At 59.6% G+C, this 16103-nt stretch overlaps 2 protein-coding genes across 5 annotated transcripts in view; one reads left to right on the top strand and one right to left on the bottom strand.

Moving 5' to 3' along the window:
* The window catches only part of LIG1 (DNA ligase 1), a 25495-nt gene extending 12236 nt beyond the window's left edge, over positions 1-13259 (bottom strand). Inside the window, exons 1-12 of one of the 4 annotated variants that reach the window (XM_039868604.1) lie at positions 13127-13259; positions 10733-10806; positions 9618-9707; positions 8552-8687; positions 6380-6461; positions 5905-5988; positions 4073-4180; positions 3238-3357; positions 2968-3043; positions 784-864; positions 461-517; positions 208-380 (exon numbers count right to left, since the gene is read on the bottom strand). In XM_039868604.1, coding sequence (XP_039724538.1) covers positions 208-380; positions 461-517; positions 784-864; positions 2968-3043; positions 3238-3357; positions 4073-4180; positions 5905-5988; positions 6380-6461; positions 8552-8687; positions 9618-9707; positions 10733-10749 — 1024 coding nt within the window. In that variant the 5' untranslated portion in view covers positions 10750-10806; positions 13127-13259. Of the gene's footprint in view, positions 1-207; positions 381-460; positions 518-783; positions 865-2967; positions 3044-3237; positions 3358-4072; positions 4181-5904; positions 5989-6379; positions 6462-8551; positions 8688-9617; positions 9708-10732; positions 10807-12850; positions 13005-13126 lie in introns of those variants that run through there. The other 3 variants (XM_039868603.1, XM_039868606.1, XM_039868605.1) reach the window with 3 other exon arrangements.
* A 153-nt stretch (positions 13260-13412) lies between these two features.
* The window catches only part of ZSWIM9 (zinc finger SWIM-type containing 9), a 19131-nt gene continuing 16440 nt past the window's right edge, over positions 13413-16103 (top strand). The window contains exons 1-2 of the mRNA XM_039868607.1: positions 13413-13804; positions 14315-14599. Of these exons, the coding sequence (XP_039724541.1) occupies positions 13608-13804; positions 14315-14599 (482 nt within the window). The 5' untranslated portion in view covers positions 13413-13607. The remainder of the gene's footprint in view (positions 13805-14314; positions 14600-16103) is intronic.

The following is a 16103-nucleotide window of genomic DNA, read 5'->3' as shown; positions in this document are numbered from 1 at the left end:
GCTCCTCCTCTCCGTCCCCTCAGCCCGCCTGGCTGCGACACAGGCCCGGTGCCCGCACAAAGCCACGGCCACCGCCCCTGCCGCCTGCCTCACCAGGCCCTCCCACCTCGTTGGCCTCTCTCTCTTCGGGGTCCCTCTCAGATCCCCCCGACCTCCCCCCTTTCTCCACGCTCTGCTCCCGTCGGCACTGCCGCCTCAGCCCCCCACCTGTGGCCTGGGCCACTGCCTTGAGAAGGACACCGTCCCCAACGCCAAGCTCCAGGCCCTGCTGGGGCGGCCCCAGGTGGTTGAGGCTGAGGTAGAGGATGGGGAGGAGGTCAGACGGCGAAAGGGCCACCACGGAGCGCAGGAGGTTGCTCAGCGTCTCCACCATGCGGAGCCTGAGGAGGGGAGCGAGTGCCAGGCGAGGGGCAGAGGCACACGGGCACCTGCCCCCAGCCCGGCCAGCCCGGCCAGTTACCGAGCCGAAACCTCCTCGATCTTCTCGAACGTCCGGGCCACGGCCAGATAAGGGACCCTGAGGAAGGAAAGGGGACACACGCACTGTCCCTCCGCCCGCTGCCTCCCCACGCCTCCTGGGGACGGCCTTGCGAACTCCCAAATGCAAACGTATGCCACAGGGAACCCCCTCCCTCCCCAAAGTTTTCCCTCTGTCCCCTTCAATGCTGCTCTGTCCCCAAAACACGATGGGACAGATTTGACAGTTTCCTCCAACGGAGGCCTCGGTGAGAGGCGCCCCACAGCGACAGGGACTGGAGAGACAGCGTTGGGGGGGAGGCTCACTTTTGGCCCTGCTTCCAGCAGGCGTCTTCGACGGGATGGTAGCTGTTCTGGGCAGGATTGTAGCCGGATGGCTCCGGCGGGCTGTGGAGGCAAAGGGGACAGAGGGTGGGTAGGTGCCTGGTCATGGAGAAGACAGTCCTCCAGCACCGGCTGAGCCCCTCCAGGCCAGGCTGCTCCAGGCCCAGACGTGAGAGCGAAGTCTGCCGACCTGGAGCTCACGTTCCAGTGGGAGGGTCTTGCGAGGGGCGGGAGAAGAAAACACACAGACACACACACACATGCGCGCACGCGCACACAGACAACAGACACAGACACACACGTAAGTAATGCTAGATTTTAAGAAATGCTTCTGAAACCAAAACCAGGTCGGGGAGAGAGGCGGCTGGGGAAGGCCTGAGGGTGGACACGTGGGCGTCAGGGAGAAGAGCACTCTGGGCGGCGGGACAGCAAGTGCAAAGGCCCTGAGACCGGAGACACAGACTCTCCCACCCTGTCTGAGGAACAGAACCAGGGCCGGCAGGGTTACAGCGGACGACATGAGCTGACTGTTTCTGAGTCTGCTCCAAGAGGCCGGGGACCCCTCCGGGCTTCTCAGCCACGCTGTCCCCCACGCACGCACAGGGTGGGGCCGGCAGGACACCTGCCAGGGCTGCACTGCGCACACATCTGCTGGTGTCAGCCCACAGACGCGGACTCCTCCCGGTTTCCCGGGCGAGGATCCTGGGCGCAGAGTAGCTGACCGGCAGGGCCCCTAGACTGCGCCCGGCACCTCTGCGTCGCAAACGCCACCAGATGGGCCTCGCGCTGCCCTGGCTGCAGTCAGACCCACCGGGGTCACGCCTGCTCCATCACCGCCAGCTGCGGCGTCCTGAGGACGCAGCTTCTCCAAACCCGTGTCTCCATCGCATGGTGGAACCACCGAGCCCTCCCACGATGTGCCGTCACAGACCCGTGTCTCCATCGTACGGTGGAGCCACCGAGCCCTCCCACGATGTGCCGTCACAGGGTCAAGCAAGACGCTCAGGTGAGGCTCCCACATCTCCGGGCATTTTGCAGAGAACATTTTTAAAACAACCCTGGCTTCCCAGCCTCAGGCCTGTATCTGTACCAAAACGGGGGCGCGGAAGGGGCTGGAGAAGACTCAGGATCTCCTCAGCTCTCCAGAGTGATTCCGGTGCCAGGCGGGGTGTGGGTGCTGAGCTGGGCGGAGCAGGTGCGGGCTGTGCCCAGCGAGCGGCACAGACTCCATAGCGGGTAGAAAGTTCTACAGCCAGACCGCCTGGCCCCCATCCGGGGCCTCAGCGGGCACTGCACTCACACAATAACGGCAGCAGCTGCAACCGGCTGAGGTCGGCCGTGGCCAGGCGGCCAGCTCTGGGAGGGACCGCCCCAGAAAGGCTGCCGCTCCCCCGAGGCGACGCAGCCGGCGAAGGTGGAGCTGGGATTCTCACGACGGCGTTCTGCCTCGTGCCTGCGTTTCCCATCGCGAAATGGGGACCGCGTCGGCACAGATGGCGCTCCGCCGGCCTGGCGCGGCCACCCGCGGAGCAGAAGCTGTGCTCTGCCATCGACACATCCCCACACAAAGGTGAGAGAGGCAAGGTCCCGAGGGTTTGTCTCCTGCGGGCGGCCATCAGAGACGGACGAACGATTAGGCTGGGAATCGCATTAAAAAAGTCACAGTATCCCACGGAATAAACAGGATGGAAGACTTTACGTGTAGGACGCTGATTCTGTTAGAGAAACTCACTCATAAACACAAGGGCACAGACGCACACCCGAGAGGCTAGATGCGGCTGTGGGGCGGAGCCCAGGCTTCGGAATCAGGGGGACCCGGGGCCCGGGCCTGGCCCCACTGCCACCGTCCCCCACAGGACCCCTGCGGGGATGAAGCGACGCGGCCTAACAGAATCCTCGGGCGCCGCCGCCGGCACGCAGGTGTTCGAGAAAGGAGGCGACTGTCCCCACGGCGCAGCCACACCCAGAAATGGCACCGTTCGACCTCAGCTGGGTCCAAGACCGGCACTACGAGTCCCTCAAACATCTCTGCTGGAATAATTAGGGTCGAAAGGACTCTGTGGTTCTGTCTCCTTTGCGGAGGCCTCAGATCCGATCGAGGCGACGCTGGCTCACGGTGCGATCCCTTCCGGCCCACTGTCCCCTCTAAGCAGCGCACTGACTCACCCCTCAGGCGCCTCCTTCCTTGGGGTGCCAGACCCCTCTTCTCTCACTTCTGTTTTGGCTGCCGGCTTCCGGGGAGCTGAGAAGGAAGCCAGGAAATTGTGGGTCCCTCCCCTCCTGGTAGCCACCCCGTCGCCCCGGAGGGGGTGCCCAGCCAGGAGGGATCCGTTGGACCTAACTCGAGGGCAGGCCACAGGGATCTGCGGCTGTCTTAAGAAAGTGCCACCTGCCCGCCCCCTGCACCGCCCCGGGAGGTGACCGGGAGAAACGCACCGAAGAAACTGTTGAGCGTCTTGGGACCCCTGGCGAGAGGCTTCGCCCGGTCCTCCTCCCGCAGCCCCTGGCCCACGGCCGCCCCGGGCTCTGCACCGCTTCCTGCCGGGGGCTCTGCTTCTGACGAGCGAGAGGTCAGGCGAGAGGTCAGACGGTGACGATGCAGACTTTCCCACCGCGAGTCTTTCTTTTTTAACCCCAAGGTCGTTCTGACCCTGCGGATGGAAAACCTGACCCGTCTTGCCCTTTGCCTTTCTCTAGCGGATGTACTGAGCCTCGAGCCTGAGGCTTTTCCGCCAGTACTAACCCACGGAATCCCAGCACGCGGCCTGACCCCGGAGACCTACGGAGAGCGACACAGAGAAATCCCGGCCCGACGAGGCGGCAGCGGCCCCGCTCCTGCAGCTGCAGACAGGCAGGTCTGAGCCGCACCCTAAAAATCTCCCCGCGGCATTGCTTCTGACACAGCAGCCCCACGCGCACCGGACGGCGGGGCTTGATCTGCGACCTGCGGGGTAACACCAGCCTCTAAAATCCCCTAAACTGGCCTAAGATTCCCAGTTATCTAACTCCGAAAATGATTGCTCAAGTAATGACACTTGGTAGCTACGAGCTCGGAATGCTCTATTGCACGAGGACTGGTTCTTTCTCCACGTGCAAGGAGGAAAAGTAGTGACAGAAGCAACAGTAAAATCTAGGATTCCCCCAGAATTCGCATCGAAAGAGCACATTTGGGAATCCACGTCTCATTCACGTGAACTGTCTGCCAAAGACACCTGTCGCGAAGACCAGAGTCAGCGAGCCGGGGCTGCGGGGGGAGGAGGATCGAACTCACCGCAGGCCGCGGGGAGCTCGGGGGGCACCGTGGGCAGGTCCTCCTCTTCTGCCTCTTTCTCTTCGGCCCCTTCCGATTCTGGGGGACTTTCTGTTGGGGTCTCTGCTTCTGATGACAGACAGAAAAGTCAGATAGCAGAAAGTCACTTTGACGCCCGAGGACATTTCAGCTCCCGAGACATTCTGCCCCTTTTGTTCTTTCTTGAGCCAGTCAAGTGTGTCTATGAAGTGATAAGACGTGGTCGGCCTCTGGCCCCGGGGGACCCGACCCCAGTGTTCGCCTGTGCCGCTGATCGAGGCCAGTCCTTTCTCGTCAACTATTATTTTAGAATTATTCATTGCAAAATAAGAGTTTGATAAGTTTTATGATAACCTGTTATAGATTATAATTAAAAATTTTAAAACTGTCTGGAGAAAGTCATACACACCTCCAGGTTACCAATAAAAATGGAATGAACTTGGAAAAAATGTGTCTTAGTAGAAAGAGGCCACCCACCCGTTCCCCCCGACACCGACAATAGCTGAAACTACACAATTTACAGTGAAATTTGTTACTGACTAAAAATTGCCACCAGGAAACGAAATCTCGACCAAACTCAAGTCTTCCCTGGGAAAAGTGAACTGAATAAGGACCTTTTATTAAACAAACGGACTGACAGTGGCAAAGGCTGTGACTGTCACATCTCAGGCCTCAGTGGGTCAGCCCTTTACGGCACATTTCCCCGTGTCACCGAGATGCGGGGAACCCACAGGGACACAGCGAGACAGTTGACATTTTCGAGGGGAGCTGGTGACATCCGCTGCACATGCTGTGAATTACTAACTAGCTCGAGGTATTTCAGCCTTCAGTATCAGGTCGCGTTCCTCCTTTTCCCTGACGCTGTATTTCTGCGAAGCTGGGTTTCCATTGCTGGCTATGGTAAAAACCAGGTATTACACCAAAGTCAGTGTGGGACAGGAGACGGAAGGTGAGGGTGGCAGTTTGTAATGGGATTCCAAAGTCTGAGAGACGGTGCGGCACCCAAGAGATAGTCTATCAGTAAGTAACTGTGATTATTAAAGAATAAAAAAACTAAAATGTTTTTTCCTTTCGACACGTGTATTGTTTTCTTCAAGTGCCCAAGTTGCTGGAACACAAACGGTTGTCTGGATATAACTACGTAATAAATGGAACTGGCACCGGACTGGCCTAGGGGCGCCCTGAAAAAATGACGAAGACACCAAGGACACCGTGACAGTCCGGGGACCTCTGCTTTCTGGCCAAATTTACGAGGACAAAGAAGTCATTTAGAGAAACGTATTTTCCATAAACTAAAGATAAAAGTGAGAAGCTGCGTTTCACTGAACATTGAACGAGCCAAATGACTGTTCCAAGACGCTCCCCGAATAGGGAGCCCGGCGGCTGCAGGGCCATCCTGCAGGCGAGTGCGGCCCACGGACACCGGCTCGACCAGTGGGGTGACGACACGGCGCTCTCGGACAGGCCCCGCCCTTCTGGACTGTCCGCCACACGAACACGGACGCACACACACACGTGCACGTATGACGCACACACATGCAGGGCACGCACAACAGACACGTGCACACAGATACACACGCACGTGCATGTACAACACACACACGTGCATGCACAACACAAACACGTGTACGCATACACAACACACACGTGCACGCACAAGACATGCGCACACGTGTGCACACACACAAGATGCACACATGCACACACAACACACACATGTACATAGATACGTGCACACACAACACAGACACGCACATACACGTGTGCACGCGCACACACACACGCACACACTCTCTCTTCTCCAGGTGTCTCACCTCCCTCCTTCTTCCTCTTGGCTTCTCTGTCCTCGTCCTCGCTCTGCTCCCCCCCACGTGTCCGTTTAGGAAGCTGCTTCCGAGCTGGGAAGGCAAAGGGCTCAGTGTGGCTGGCTCGCTGCCGCCTGCCCCACCCCATCGATGATGGGGTTCCCGAGAAGGTTCTGGGCCCTCTCCATTCTCCACCTGTCCTCAGCCACCGCCCAGCACTCGTCCTTCAGGTCAGCTGCCTCCGGGCTGTGTGACGTGAGCGGACTACTCAAACCATGCCTTGTTGACCCCAACTGCAGAACGTTCACGATCCCAAATGCCAGCAGTGGCTTAACTACGGCCAGGCCGACTCCGGCAACACCCGAGCCCTGCTGGCCCCCCCAGGCACCCGCCAGCTCCCCATGTCCCGGACAGGTCTCCCAGGGCCTCAGAAGCACAGAGCGGCAGAAAATCAACAGGCCCCGGGGACGGCCGGCGCCCTCACCTGTGCGCCGCTTCGGGATGCCGGGCGGGGAGGCGCGGGCCGGAGCGGGGCTGCGCTCCCGGGGCGAGGCCGCCGCGGGCTTCTGGAAGGCAAAGAAGAGCGGTCACCGCGCGAGGACAGGGAGCAGAGGACACCCAGCTGTCCCTGGAGCACCGGAGAGCGGAGAGGACTTGAACCCCTCCTTTCTCTGCGCCCCCGCCCCCCTCCACACCCCAGTCCTCTTACCCGGGGCCACTGCTCCACCCTCCCGTGGTTTCAGGGTCCCAGGTTCTCCCCATCGTGGACACCGATAACAAGTAACATTCACTTAACGGCAAGTGGTGTGCCCGCCTCTTGCCCACGTGGACATTCATCGGGCAAGAGCGTGCAGGCACAGCAAGCGACGGCAGAGACGCAGCTGGCTCCCTGACCCTGCCACACTAATCCTGGACTTTCTGTGCCCATGAGAGAGAAACGGATTCCTACCTTGCTTAAGCCAGTCATTTGTGTCTTGGCTTCAATTACTAACTAATCTTACAAAGCCCTGTGCCGGATTACAAAGCGAGTGTCCCGCAGCTCCCATCCACTCTCCCTGGCGATGCGGGGACTCCGCGAAGCCCTCTCCTGCTCTGGCAGCCAGCCCATGTCAGGCGGTGCCAACGCGGGGCACCAGGACGGACCGTGGGACCTGGATCCGATTTATACTATTTCCAACGTTTGCGAGGCTTGTCACGTGGTGCCCCATCAGAGATACCAACGCCCTCTCCTCAGAGCTCCGAGCCCCGGCCCACAGGGCACCGCCCCCAGCACCCACTGGCCCGCATCTCCGCCACAAAGGTGGGAGCTCCAGCTCCGCATTCCGGGGGAGCGGCTGCACCCTGCAGCTGCCGCCTCTGCGAAGCCCTACTTAGTTCTCTTTTCACCCCTTTTCACCCCGGTTAAGAACTGCAGGACCACTCGACAAGCCTTCCCGCTGGACGCTCTCCTCGAATCACTCATGCGGTCTGTCTCAATCTGGAGCCTGATGAATGCAATGCGAGCCCTGAAGCTGCCTGGAACGCTGCCCAAGAAAATCTACTTCGTCCCTCTCCTGTTCTAAACCCACAGAACCCTAGTGGCCTTAGGGGCAAGTCTCAGCTCCTAAGACCCGTGACTCAGCTGGTTACACAGCAAAGGGCAGAGGGAATCGGGGCTAATCGGCCGAGCCAGAGAGGGAGGTGACCCAGAGAGGGAGGTGACGCCGCCGCAGGGGCCTGAGGAGCGGGGGAGAGAGGCAGGAGCGTGAGATGTGCCCACAGGAGGAAGGCGAAGAGTTGCTGGCTTTGCGAATGGACAGAAGGTGGCTTCCAGCACCTGGAAGGCAAGGAAACAGACCCTCCCCCTCGAGCCCCAGAAACGCGGCCCTGCCAACACCTCGACGGTAGCCCCGTGAGCCCATGTCCGGCTCCTGACTCTAGAACTGGGAGATGATACACTGGTGTGACCTCAAGCCCGTGGGGAACAGTTATGGCAGCAAACGAGACACGAACGCGAGCGGTCGGGGAAGGTTTCGCCGAGGTCACAGCCGAGCAAAGAGAGCCCTGACGGACGTGTGTATGTGGGAAAGAGGCTCAGAGAGGGGACGGAGCGAGAGGCCCCCACGGCGTGCGTGACAGGGCAGAGCGAGCCCAGGAAGGGCCGCAGTGGGGGCGGAGGCGGCTCGCGGAGGGCCTCGTCACCTGGCTGCCACCCCTGGGGCATTGAGCCGGGGACAGGAGCTGGCTTCGCCACCGACACTGGGGGTGTTATCCACCGAGCAACGAGCAGGCATTGAATGACCTAACGAGAGGAGATGAGCCCATGCGTCTAGGGGAGACGAACAGCCAGCCGCCCCACGACAGGGACACGGGACGGGTCCCAGCCCTTCTTTTGCATCGGGCATCGTTTTCAGACATGTCCGTGAACTGACCGCTTTCATCCTCACAGCCACCGGTGAGACGGGAGCCACAGGGAGCTGCATCGAGGTCGGGAGCCTGCCCAGGTCACAGGGCGGAGGCAGAGTTCGGACCCCGTACCCGTGTGCTCAGCGCAGCCTGAAGCCCTCCGTCCCCGGGGCAGGGGTCCAGAGTCCCCTGTGCAGCCACTGCCCTCAGTCCCATGGGCCGGTGGGAACTAGTTTTCCCCAGAACACATGGGCAGAGCGCCAGGGCCTACCTGGCCCCAGGGGGGCGTGCGGGCTCCGTCCTCCTCCTCCCCCTCACTGCCCAGGACGCGGGCCGCCTTCCTCCCCGGCCTCTTCACCGGAGAGTCGCTCTCAGGCACCATTCCGTTCCTCTCCTTCAGCGCCGCCCTGGGAGGTGAGGAAATAGGGGTGTTCCAGCAAAAAGTGGGGCACTGCCCCACACACGCCAGCTCCGGCACTACATTTCATTCCCTTCCTTCCCTTTCAAGCAGTCAGTGAACATCTTCCAGGGGCCTCCCGGGCTCATACTCCTCATCACCCCTCCTCCCATCGTACATCTCCAGAGGCCTCCTATGTGCCCGCCCTCCGATGGGTGATGCCCAAGAGCAAGTGGGGTCCCTACTTAGGGCAGACACTGACCTCCAGCATCCATCTGGAGACCCTCTTGCAGTCACACAAGCCCCCGAGTTTTAGCCAGGTGCATGACCACTCAGCCAGGAACTAACTCATGTTCCAGCCTCCCCTGCGGCTACGTGATGGGTTCTGACCAATAGAATGCAAGTGGCCAGGGGTGACGCACGCAGCTTGCTCTGACCGCTTGCCCTCACGGTGTCTCAGCCCTGGGACTTGCCAACCCGCGTTGCCAGTGCAGATGAAGTCATGGCAGAGCAGAGGGGGACAGGTCCGGGTGGGGGAATCTGGGTCCCACAGTAACTTAGTGGTACAGAGCTGCCTACCTGCCCTATACTGCCTGAACAGCTCAAAATCTTATGAGAAACCTTATGTTGTGACTGGTTTCTGTTAAGGCAACCCTACTACTCCCTGACACCAGCCCCGAGGAGCTCCTAGCCTGGTGAGGAACACGGGCACAGACGATGCAACATGGAGGTCGTTTAAGGTGCTGGGAACAGGGCTGATTCCGAGGTTCCCGCACCCACGGAGCTCGTGGTCTGGGCGAACAACTCCCTAGCTAGGTCCGTGACAGCACGCTCATTGTATGGAACATCATCGAAGAGAACAGAGTGGGTTTATAACACCTGCAGCCGCGAGTCCTGACGGACGAAGGAACGAACTCGCCACACCCGGCCCGGTACGTACTTCGGCGGGGGCTCTGTTTCCCCGACGCTGCTGGGCGTCTCCTCCTCTGGCTTCTTCGCTTTGCCCTCTGTCTTGGGGTAGAAAAATGACCTGGAGGAGCACGGGGTGGGGAGGTGGGAAGCGGGGATAACGGCACCAATGACCCTCCGATCTGTGATGTCCTCGCCCCAGCACGTAACAGATTTCGAACAACCCCAGGTCCGTGCGGTGGGTGTCCAGGCCTGGGTCTGTCTAGGACCCATTTCCCCCTTCTGGGAACAGCCCTCCATTTCTCTCTTGGGAGGCCCCTTCCTCCAAATCCTCTGGGTACCTGAGATTTATATGGTCCTGCCCTTCCACCCACAACCCACCGGGGTGGGCACACGCCCCAGACTTGGCCAGTCAGAGCCCTGCATCCTTGTGGCTGCAGGGACCAGGTCAGGGACCTGCAGGTGGCCCAAACTGAGCCAACGGAGCAGGACCCTAGATACTGTTGAGATAGATGGGAGAGAGACAGCCTCTTGCCACTGGGACTGCTAACTCTAGGGTGCCACAAGCCCCAGGGAGAGAGAGGGCCAGCGTGATGCAACGTGGGAGCAGCGCAGAACGGTGGGGAGGGGCAGATTTCCTGGGGAAAAGTATCGGCAACTGGGTCCAACTATGAACTCCTGAGGTTCCAACTACATGGCCAAGTCAGTCCTTTCTTCTCCTGAAGCCAGCTGGCATTGGTACAGGGCTTCTCAGTGTCGGCGTGACATGCCAGGCCGGGTCATTCTCTGCTGCACGGGGCTGTCTTTTGCATCTAGGACATTTAGCAGCAATGCCTGGCCTTTATTCACTAGAGGCTAATGGAAAACTCCCCTCTCGTCCCAGCGATTACAACCAAAACCACCACCTCCAGACACTGCCAAACGTCCCCGGGGCGGGGGGCAGGGGGGGGCGGCAAAACCACCGCTAAGAACCACTGCGTCAGGGTTTCCGAATCTTGTAGCTAAAATGTTTCAGTTAATACACGATCCATTTTCCATATCCCGCTCCCCATTTCCCATACTGGCCAACTCCTGGAAATGGCAACTTGAGTGCTAAGAAAAGGCAGCGTTAGAGGAGGAAGCAGAGAATGTGGACAGGTCCCTTACATGATGCTTCGCTGCATGATGGCGTCAGAACCGTCCCTTCCCCACTCCTCCTCTGCTTCTCCTGTCGGCTGTTCCTGAAACAGACATCGAAACACTTAGAATACTTAGATCTCTATGCAGAGATCTAAACACATAAACCTCCTTCTTTCAGAAATGGAAAAAGAAAAGACGAAACGCTAAGTCGGAAACATGAGTTTTCCCCTCAAGAAGAAACTCTCATTTCTTTGGACCGGAATGATTGGCCAGTGAGATTTATTAGCCCAGAAAGAGTTCCAAGTCCGAGAACAAGAAGATTCCTTTCCGTATGGAGCGGCCGTTTCTCATTTACACCAACCTTCCCGCTCCTCACTGCCCGCACCGACCCCAGCGCTGGCCCGGCTTCGCCTTCTCCCACCTGCTGTCTAGAGCTAATGGGAATCCTTTCAGAATGGCTCACATCTCTCTCCCCGCTACGTGATGTATAAAAACTCCTGGCAACTCCAGGCGGTGGGCATCCTTCCTTTCCACCCCGCACTGCTGCTGGGGGTTCAAACTTCAGGCTCCAGGACCTAGTCTTTTCTGGCTAGCTACCGCCTAATAAACCCTTTTGTTTAAAAAAAGGCTTTCAGCCGTGGAAGTTCAAATTTGTTTAACAACAGGAATTCTGTCTCTTTTGTTCAGTGACATGACCACAGTACCCAAAACAATGCCTGGCACTGGCACATACACATCCTTGATTACTAAAAATGGAGGTAGCAAAAACGTTACTGAAAAAGTTAAGGTTCATAAACAGGATCTCTCAAAACCTAGAGGCCGTAGTGACAAAGTGTGATATTAAAAGGGTCTTCGCTGTTGAACGGTCTGAGGATGACAAGCCAAAGGCTCGAGTCTGCATCTCTTCTGGTTAATAAAAGCTCACATTTCCTGACCTGTCCGCTCCCCCAGCCACGCCTCACCCCTGTGAAACATTTTACACCTTTCCCCTTAATATGCTGCTCTCCCTCATCCTTTGAGACTTAAAACAGCTCAGCATCCCTCGAAAGACAACTGAAAGACAATGGCCGTCAGTGACAGATACAAAAACATGGAGGATGCCAGTTCTGAGTACCACCTGGGACTGGTGATTAAAACACCCCCACTCCACTCCCTGACCCACTGATCCAGAAGCTCTGATGATGGACGGGGAAATCTGCAGGCCTAGTGACCTCCCTGCGGATCTTAAGATGAAATGCAGGTCTTACACCTGACGTTCCCGCCTTCCCTCACGCGTCCTTCTCAGGATGTACGAGTCAGAAATTCTCACGAGCTGAAATGGGGTGGAGGCCAAAGGGTGGTGTCCATGACCCCGTCTTCTGCTCTGCCCTCACGGTTCCCTCAGCTTCCACGTGCCAGCTCCTCTTTCCTGATGTCCTGCTCTTGTCCCCGCCAAGTGCCCTCCCCCTTAACCTTCGAGCTTCCCCCTCACCTACGGGACACCAAGATCCTTTTCTCTTTCCTCCCCAAGCTCCTCTGGCACTGCCTCCGCCCATCTGGGCAACGGTATGCGCCGGCCGCTCAGCTACCCTCGGCTTGGCCGCACCCCCTAGGACCCCACCGTGGCCTCCTCCCCCGGCTTCCCAAACCTTGGCCTCCTTGCCTTCCATCCCGCCCCTTGGTGGCCCTTCCCTCGGCTCCGCCCCCTCGCCAGGTATACAGAAGGTTTCCAACCTTCCGAAAGGCCGTTGCCTAGACGCAAACCTTACCACTGACCTCTCCCTGGCCCCGCCTCCGCCCACCCCGCCTCTCCAACTGTCCCCCGGCCGCGCTCACTATTAAACTTCTCCGGGGCAAACCCCTTTCGAGGGGCCCGCAGCGCGCAACCCACCCAGGCTGTCGCTGACCATCTGACCACGCCCCTCCGGGTGGCCCCGACCCTCCAGGCCTCACCTGGAACCCCGCTCTAGCCCGCGTCTACCTTCTCCCTGGCCCCTCCCTCCGGCGGACACCGCCCCGCTGCCGGGGCTCCCCTCGCCCCACTGCGCCCCCGGCCGCCTCGGCGTCCCCCACTCGGCTCCCCTGCAGCTCACCGACCCGGCGAAGTCGGGGCCCCCGAGCGTGCGACACGCGCGCCACCCCCCGGCCCCGCGCGGGAGGCCCCACCTGCCTCGCGCCAGCCCCCCGCGCCGCAGTCCTGGGCGTCACAGCCGGAACCCCCGGCCGCTCGACTGCGGTCCCAAATTCGCGCCACGGAATTCGCGCGCAGACTTCGGCGGCCGGGGGCGGGGCCGAGCCGGAAGGCGCGACCCGGGCGACACCCGCGCCGCCGCCGCGCGGTGCACGCCGGGAGTTGTAGTCTCCAGCCGTGGGCAGCCGGGGGAGGGGATGAAGTGAGGCGAGCCCTCCCGCAGAGCACGCTGGGAAAAGGCCCGCGCCTACCCTGGCCCCGGCCGGCGGCTGTGGCGGCAGGTCCGTGGTGCGGCTGGCGGGGACAGGGACTCGGCGGAAAGCCGCCGCGCGAGGCACGGCGGGAAGAGAGGCGGGAGGCTGCGCGCGGCATCCCGGGAGCGAGGGCCTCGGCGCGGGGCATCGTGGGAGGTGGACGCCGCTCCGGGGCGGGCAGGTGAGCGGGGAGGGGCGGGAAGGGCGCACCTCTGGGGGAGGGGAGAGGCACAGCAGGGTGGGACTGAAGGGGCCGCTGCGGGCAGAGCTGGCGGGGGTTGGGGGGGCGGGAGCCGGCTGAGACGGGCTGCATCAGGGGAAAGGCGCAGCTGGACGCGAGCGAGCATCTGGGGTGATGGAGCCCATCTGAGGACCGGGGGCCGCGTCCGGGACGAGGATGCGCCTCTGATAGCTGTAGACGGGAGGAGGGGACCGTAGACGAATATTGGTGACACTTCTGAGAACTGGCCACAAGTGAATGGGGCACACACCTGTAGGGGAAAAGTACATGCTGGATGTGGGAAGGGCGTCTAGCTATGGAAGCATTTCTGGGAAGCAGGGGCCACAGCTGGATGTGGGGACCTATAGGGGCCACAGCTGGAGGAGGTGTAACAGCTGCATGTCGGAGACACATCTGGAGAGAAAGGAGCCACATGTGCACGAAGAATATGACTGGTGATGAGGGTCCGTGGCCGGATATAGGACCGCATCTGGAGATGGAACATCTTTAGAGGCAGGCACCACTGGATGTGGGGTACAGCCAAGTATAGACACATGGAGGGGAGAGTTCCATATGACTGAGGCACTAGAGGTCACTGCCAATGTAGAAGACACTTCTGGAGGGGGAGGAGGTCTTGGCTAGAAGTTGAGAACACATCTGAGGAGGTGTCCACAACTGAGCTTAAGAGTCGTATTTTTTGGAGTGGGACCCCAACTGTACCTAGGAGGTCACATCTGTGGAAGAAGAAACCAGAGTTGGATTAGGGATCAGAATGACAAGCTCCAACTGTCCTTGGAATAATACAAGGGGTGGGAGGAGGCCCAAAAGAACGGGGGTGCATCCCGCCCCAGGACTCTCCTGGATAGCAACACCGGCCCCAAAGAGGCAGGCGGAACATGGAGGGAGCGGGATACTTCAGGTGGGTATGGGTTCTGATATCCTTGTGTCCCCCCTCTTCCACTCAGGCACCCCAGGATGGAGCCCCCGCCCGGCATGGCGGTGGGGCAGGAGGAGCAGGAAGAGCAGGAGCTGCTGGAGCGGGCCTTCTTCTCGTGGGCTGAGTTCAGCCGCTTCTTCGACGCGTGGTGCCAGCAGCGGCTGGCGCTCTTCTTCGTCCAGAGCTCCATGCACCTGACACGCTGCCACTGGGCCAGGTTGCCCCCGCTCTACACACTCATCGATGTGCTCAAGTACAGCTACGTGCGGCTCGTGTGCAAGGACGTGCGTGCTCCCAGCCGGCCTGCCATGGGGTGAGTGAGCTGGGGGAGAGGGAGGCAAGGCGAAGGGTCCGCGCACAGCCCCGCCCACCCAGGCAGGGACTGGGAGAGAGACGTGGACTAAAAAGGCTAAACACACCTTCCTGAGAGCGGGAGGCGGAGCGGGAGGTACAAAGGCACACGCACTGAGGGACACGGTGGGCTCCCCTTACCGACTTTATAACAGAGACCCATAGAGGGACGGAGAGTAAGGTAGACGTACACACCCGAGAGACAGAAGAGAAAGGAAGACACGGGAAATTCCAGAAACACGGAGACATGGGGCCAGAGACATCAGACGGCCAGAAAAACATACGAAGTGATCAGAGACAGAGCTGCCGAAAAGCCAAAGATAGAAAAGGTCCATCCGTTCAGTAAACACAGGACCCAGTTCCATGCTGGGGACCAGGAATAGTCACTGGGGGAGGCAGGGCAGGGGTTTGAGCAAGACAGACAGATTCCCTGCCCTTCTGGAACTGAGCAGGAAGATTGACGGTGAGCAGGCTCACATAAGGCTACAACAGGGGCAAGTGAAAAATCCAAAAGTGAGCTAAGAAACACACGCTGGTGGCCAAGGATGTTTCGATTGACCTTGATTTTAAACTGGGAACATTCCCCACAGAATGTTGGGATTCTAGCTTCCCTTGAAACATGGGAAGAGGCTGAGCCCACATTCCCGTGTGGCAGACGGCCGCCCCTGTTAGACCGGGCGTTGGCACTCAGGTTTGCCCCGGCCCCCACCGCCGTCAGCCACCTCAACTTTGCATTTCCTTGTTGGCCACCGTATGAGTTTGCGACCCTGGATTAGGGAGCCGTAGACAAGAGGAGAGTGTTGGGGACACGGGCTCTGCCCTCAGGCAGCCGGAGACGGGTGTCTTCAGGCAAAGGACTTCCCATTCCCACACCTCGGTTTTCCCGTCTCTGAAATGGGGCTGTCGCAGTACCCGCCTCCAGGGGCTGCTGGGAGGTGGCCGTGAGACCACGTGCCGGAAGGCGCTTACCTGGTGCCTGGAACGCGGGGCAGCTGGCTCAATGACCGCTGTTCCGGGGGTCAAGAGCACAGACTCCTGGCTGCGGACCGCCGCTCTGCTGCTGATTAACAGGTGACGTTGAGCTAGTGACTTCACTCTGTCTGGGCCTCAGTGTCCCCATTTGGAAAATCGGAGACTAGAACCGATCTCGCAGGTTCCGTGCGATTTAAATGAGCCGAAGGAGCTCTTGTAACAGAGACGCTCACCCGTAGTTATCTAAACGTCGATTGTGAGATTACTGTTCTTGGTGATTTATTCAAATAAATTTTAGAAACAGAGACTCTCAGATCTGGAAGCAGAACAGTATCCAGCGCACCTCACCACACAGAAATCTAGAACATTAGAGCTTGCAAGAAGCTTAGGCCCAAGCTGGACTGTCTCATTAACTGACTCCAATCCGAAGTAACATTTACTGAGCACCTACTGTGTGCATGCCCTTTTCTGGGCATTTGGAACCCAGAGCTGGT

The sequence above is a fragment of the Pteropus medius genome, unplaced genomic scaffold, assembly GCF_902729225.1.
Source record: "Pteropus medius unplaced genomic scaffold, Ma_sr-lr_union100, whole genome shotgun sequence".
Taxonomy (NCBI): domain Eukaryota; kingdom Metazoa; phylum Chordata; class Mammalia; order Chiroptera; family Pteropodidae; genus Pteropus; species Pteropus medius.
This window is presented reverse-complemented; position numbering and strand designations above follow the sequence as displayed.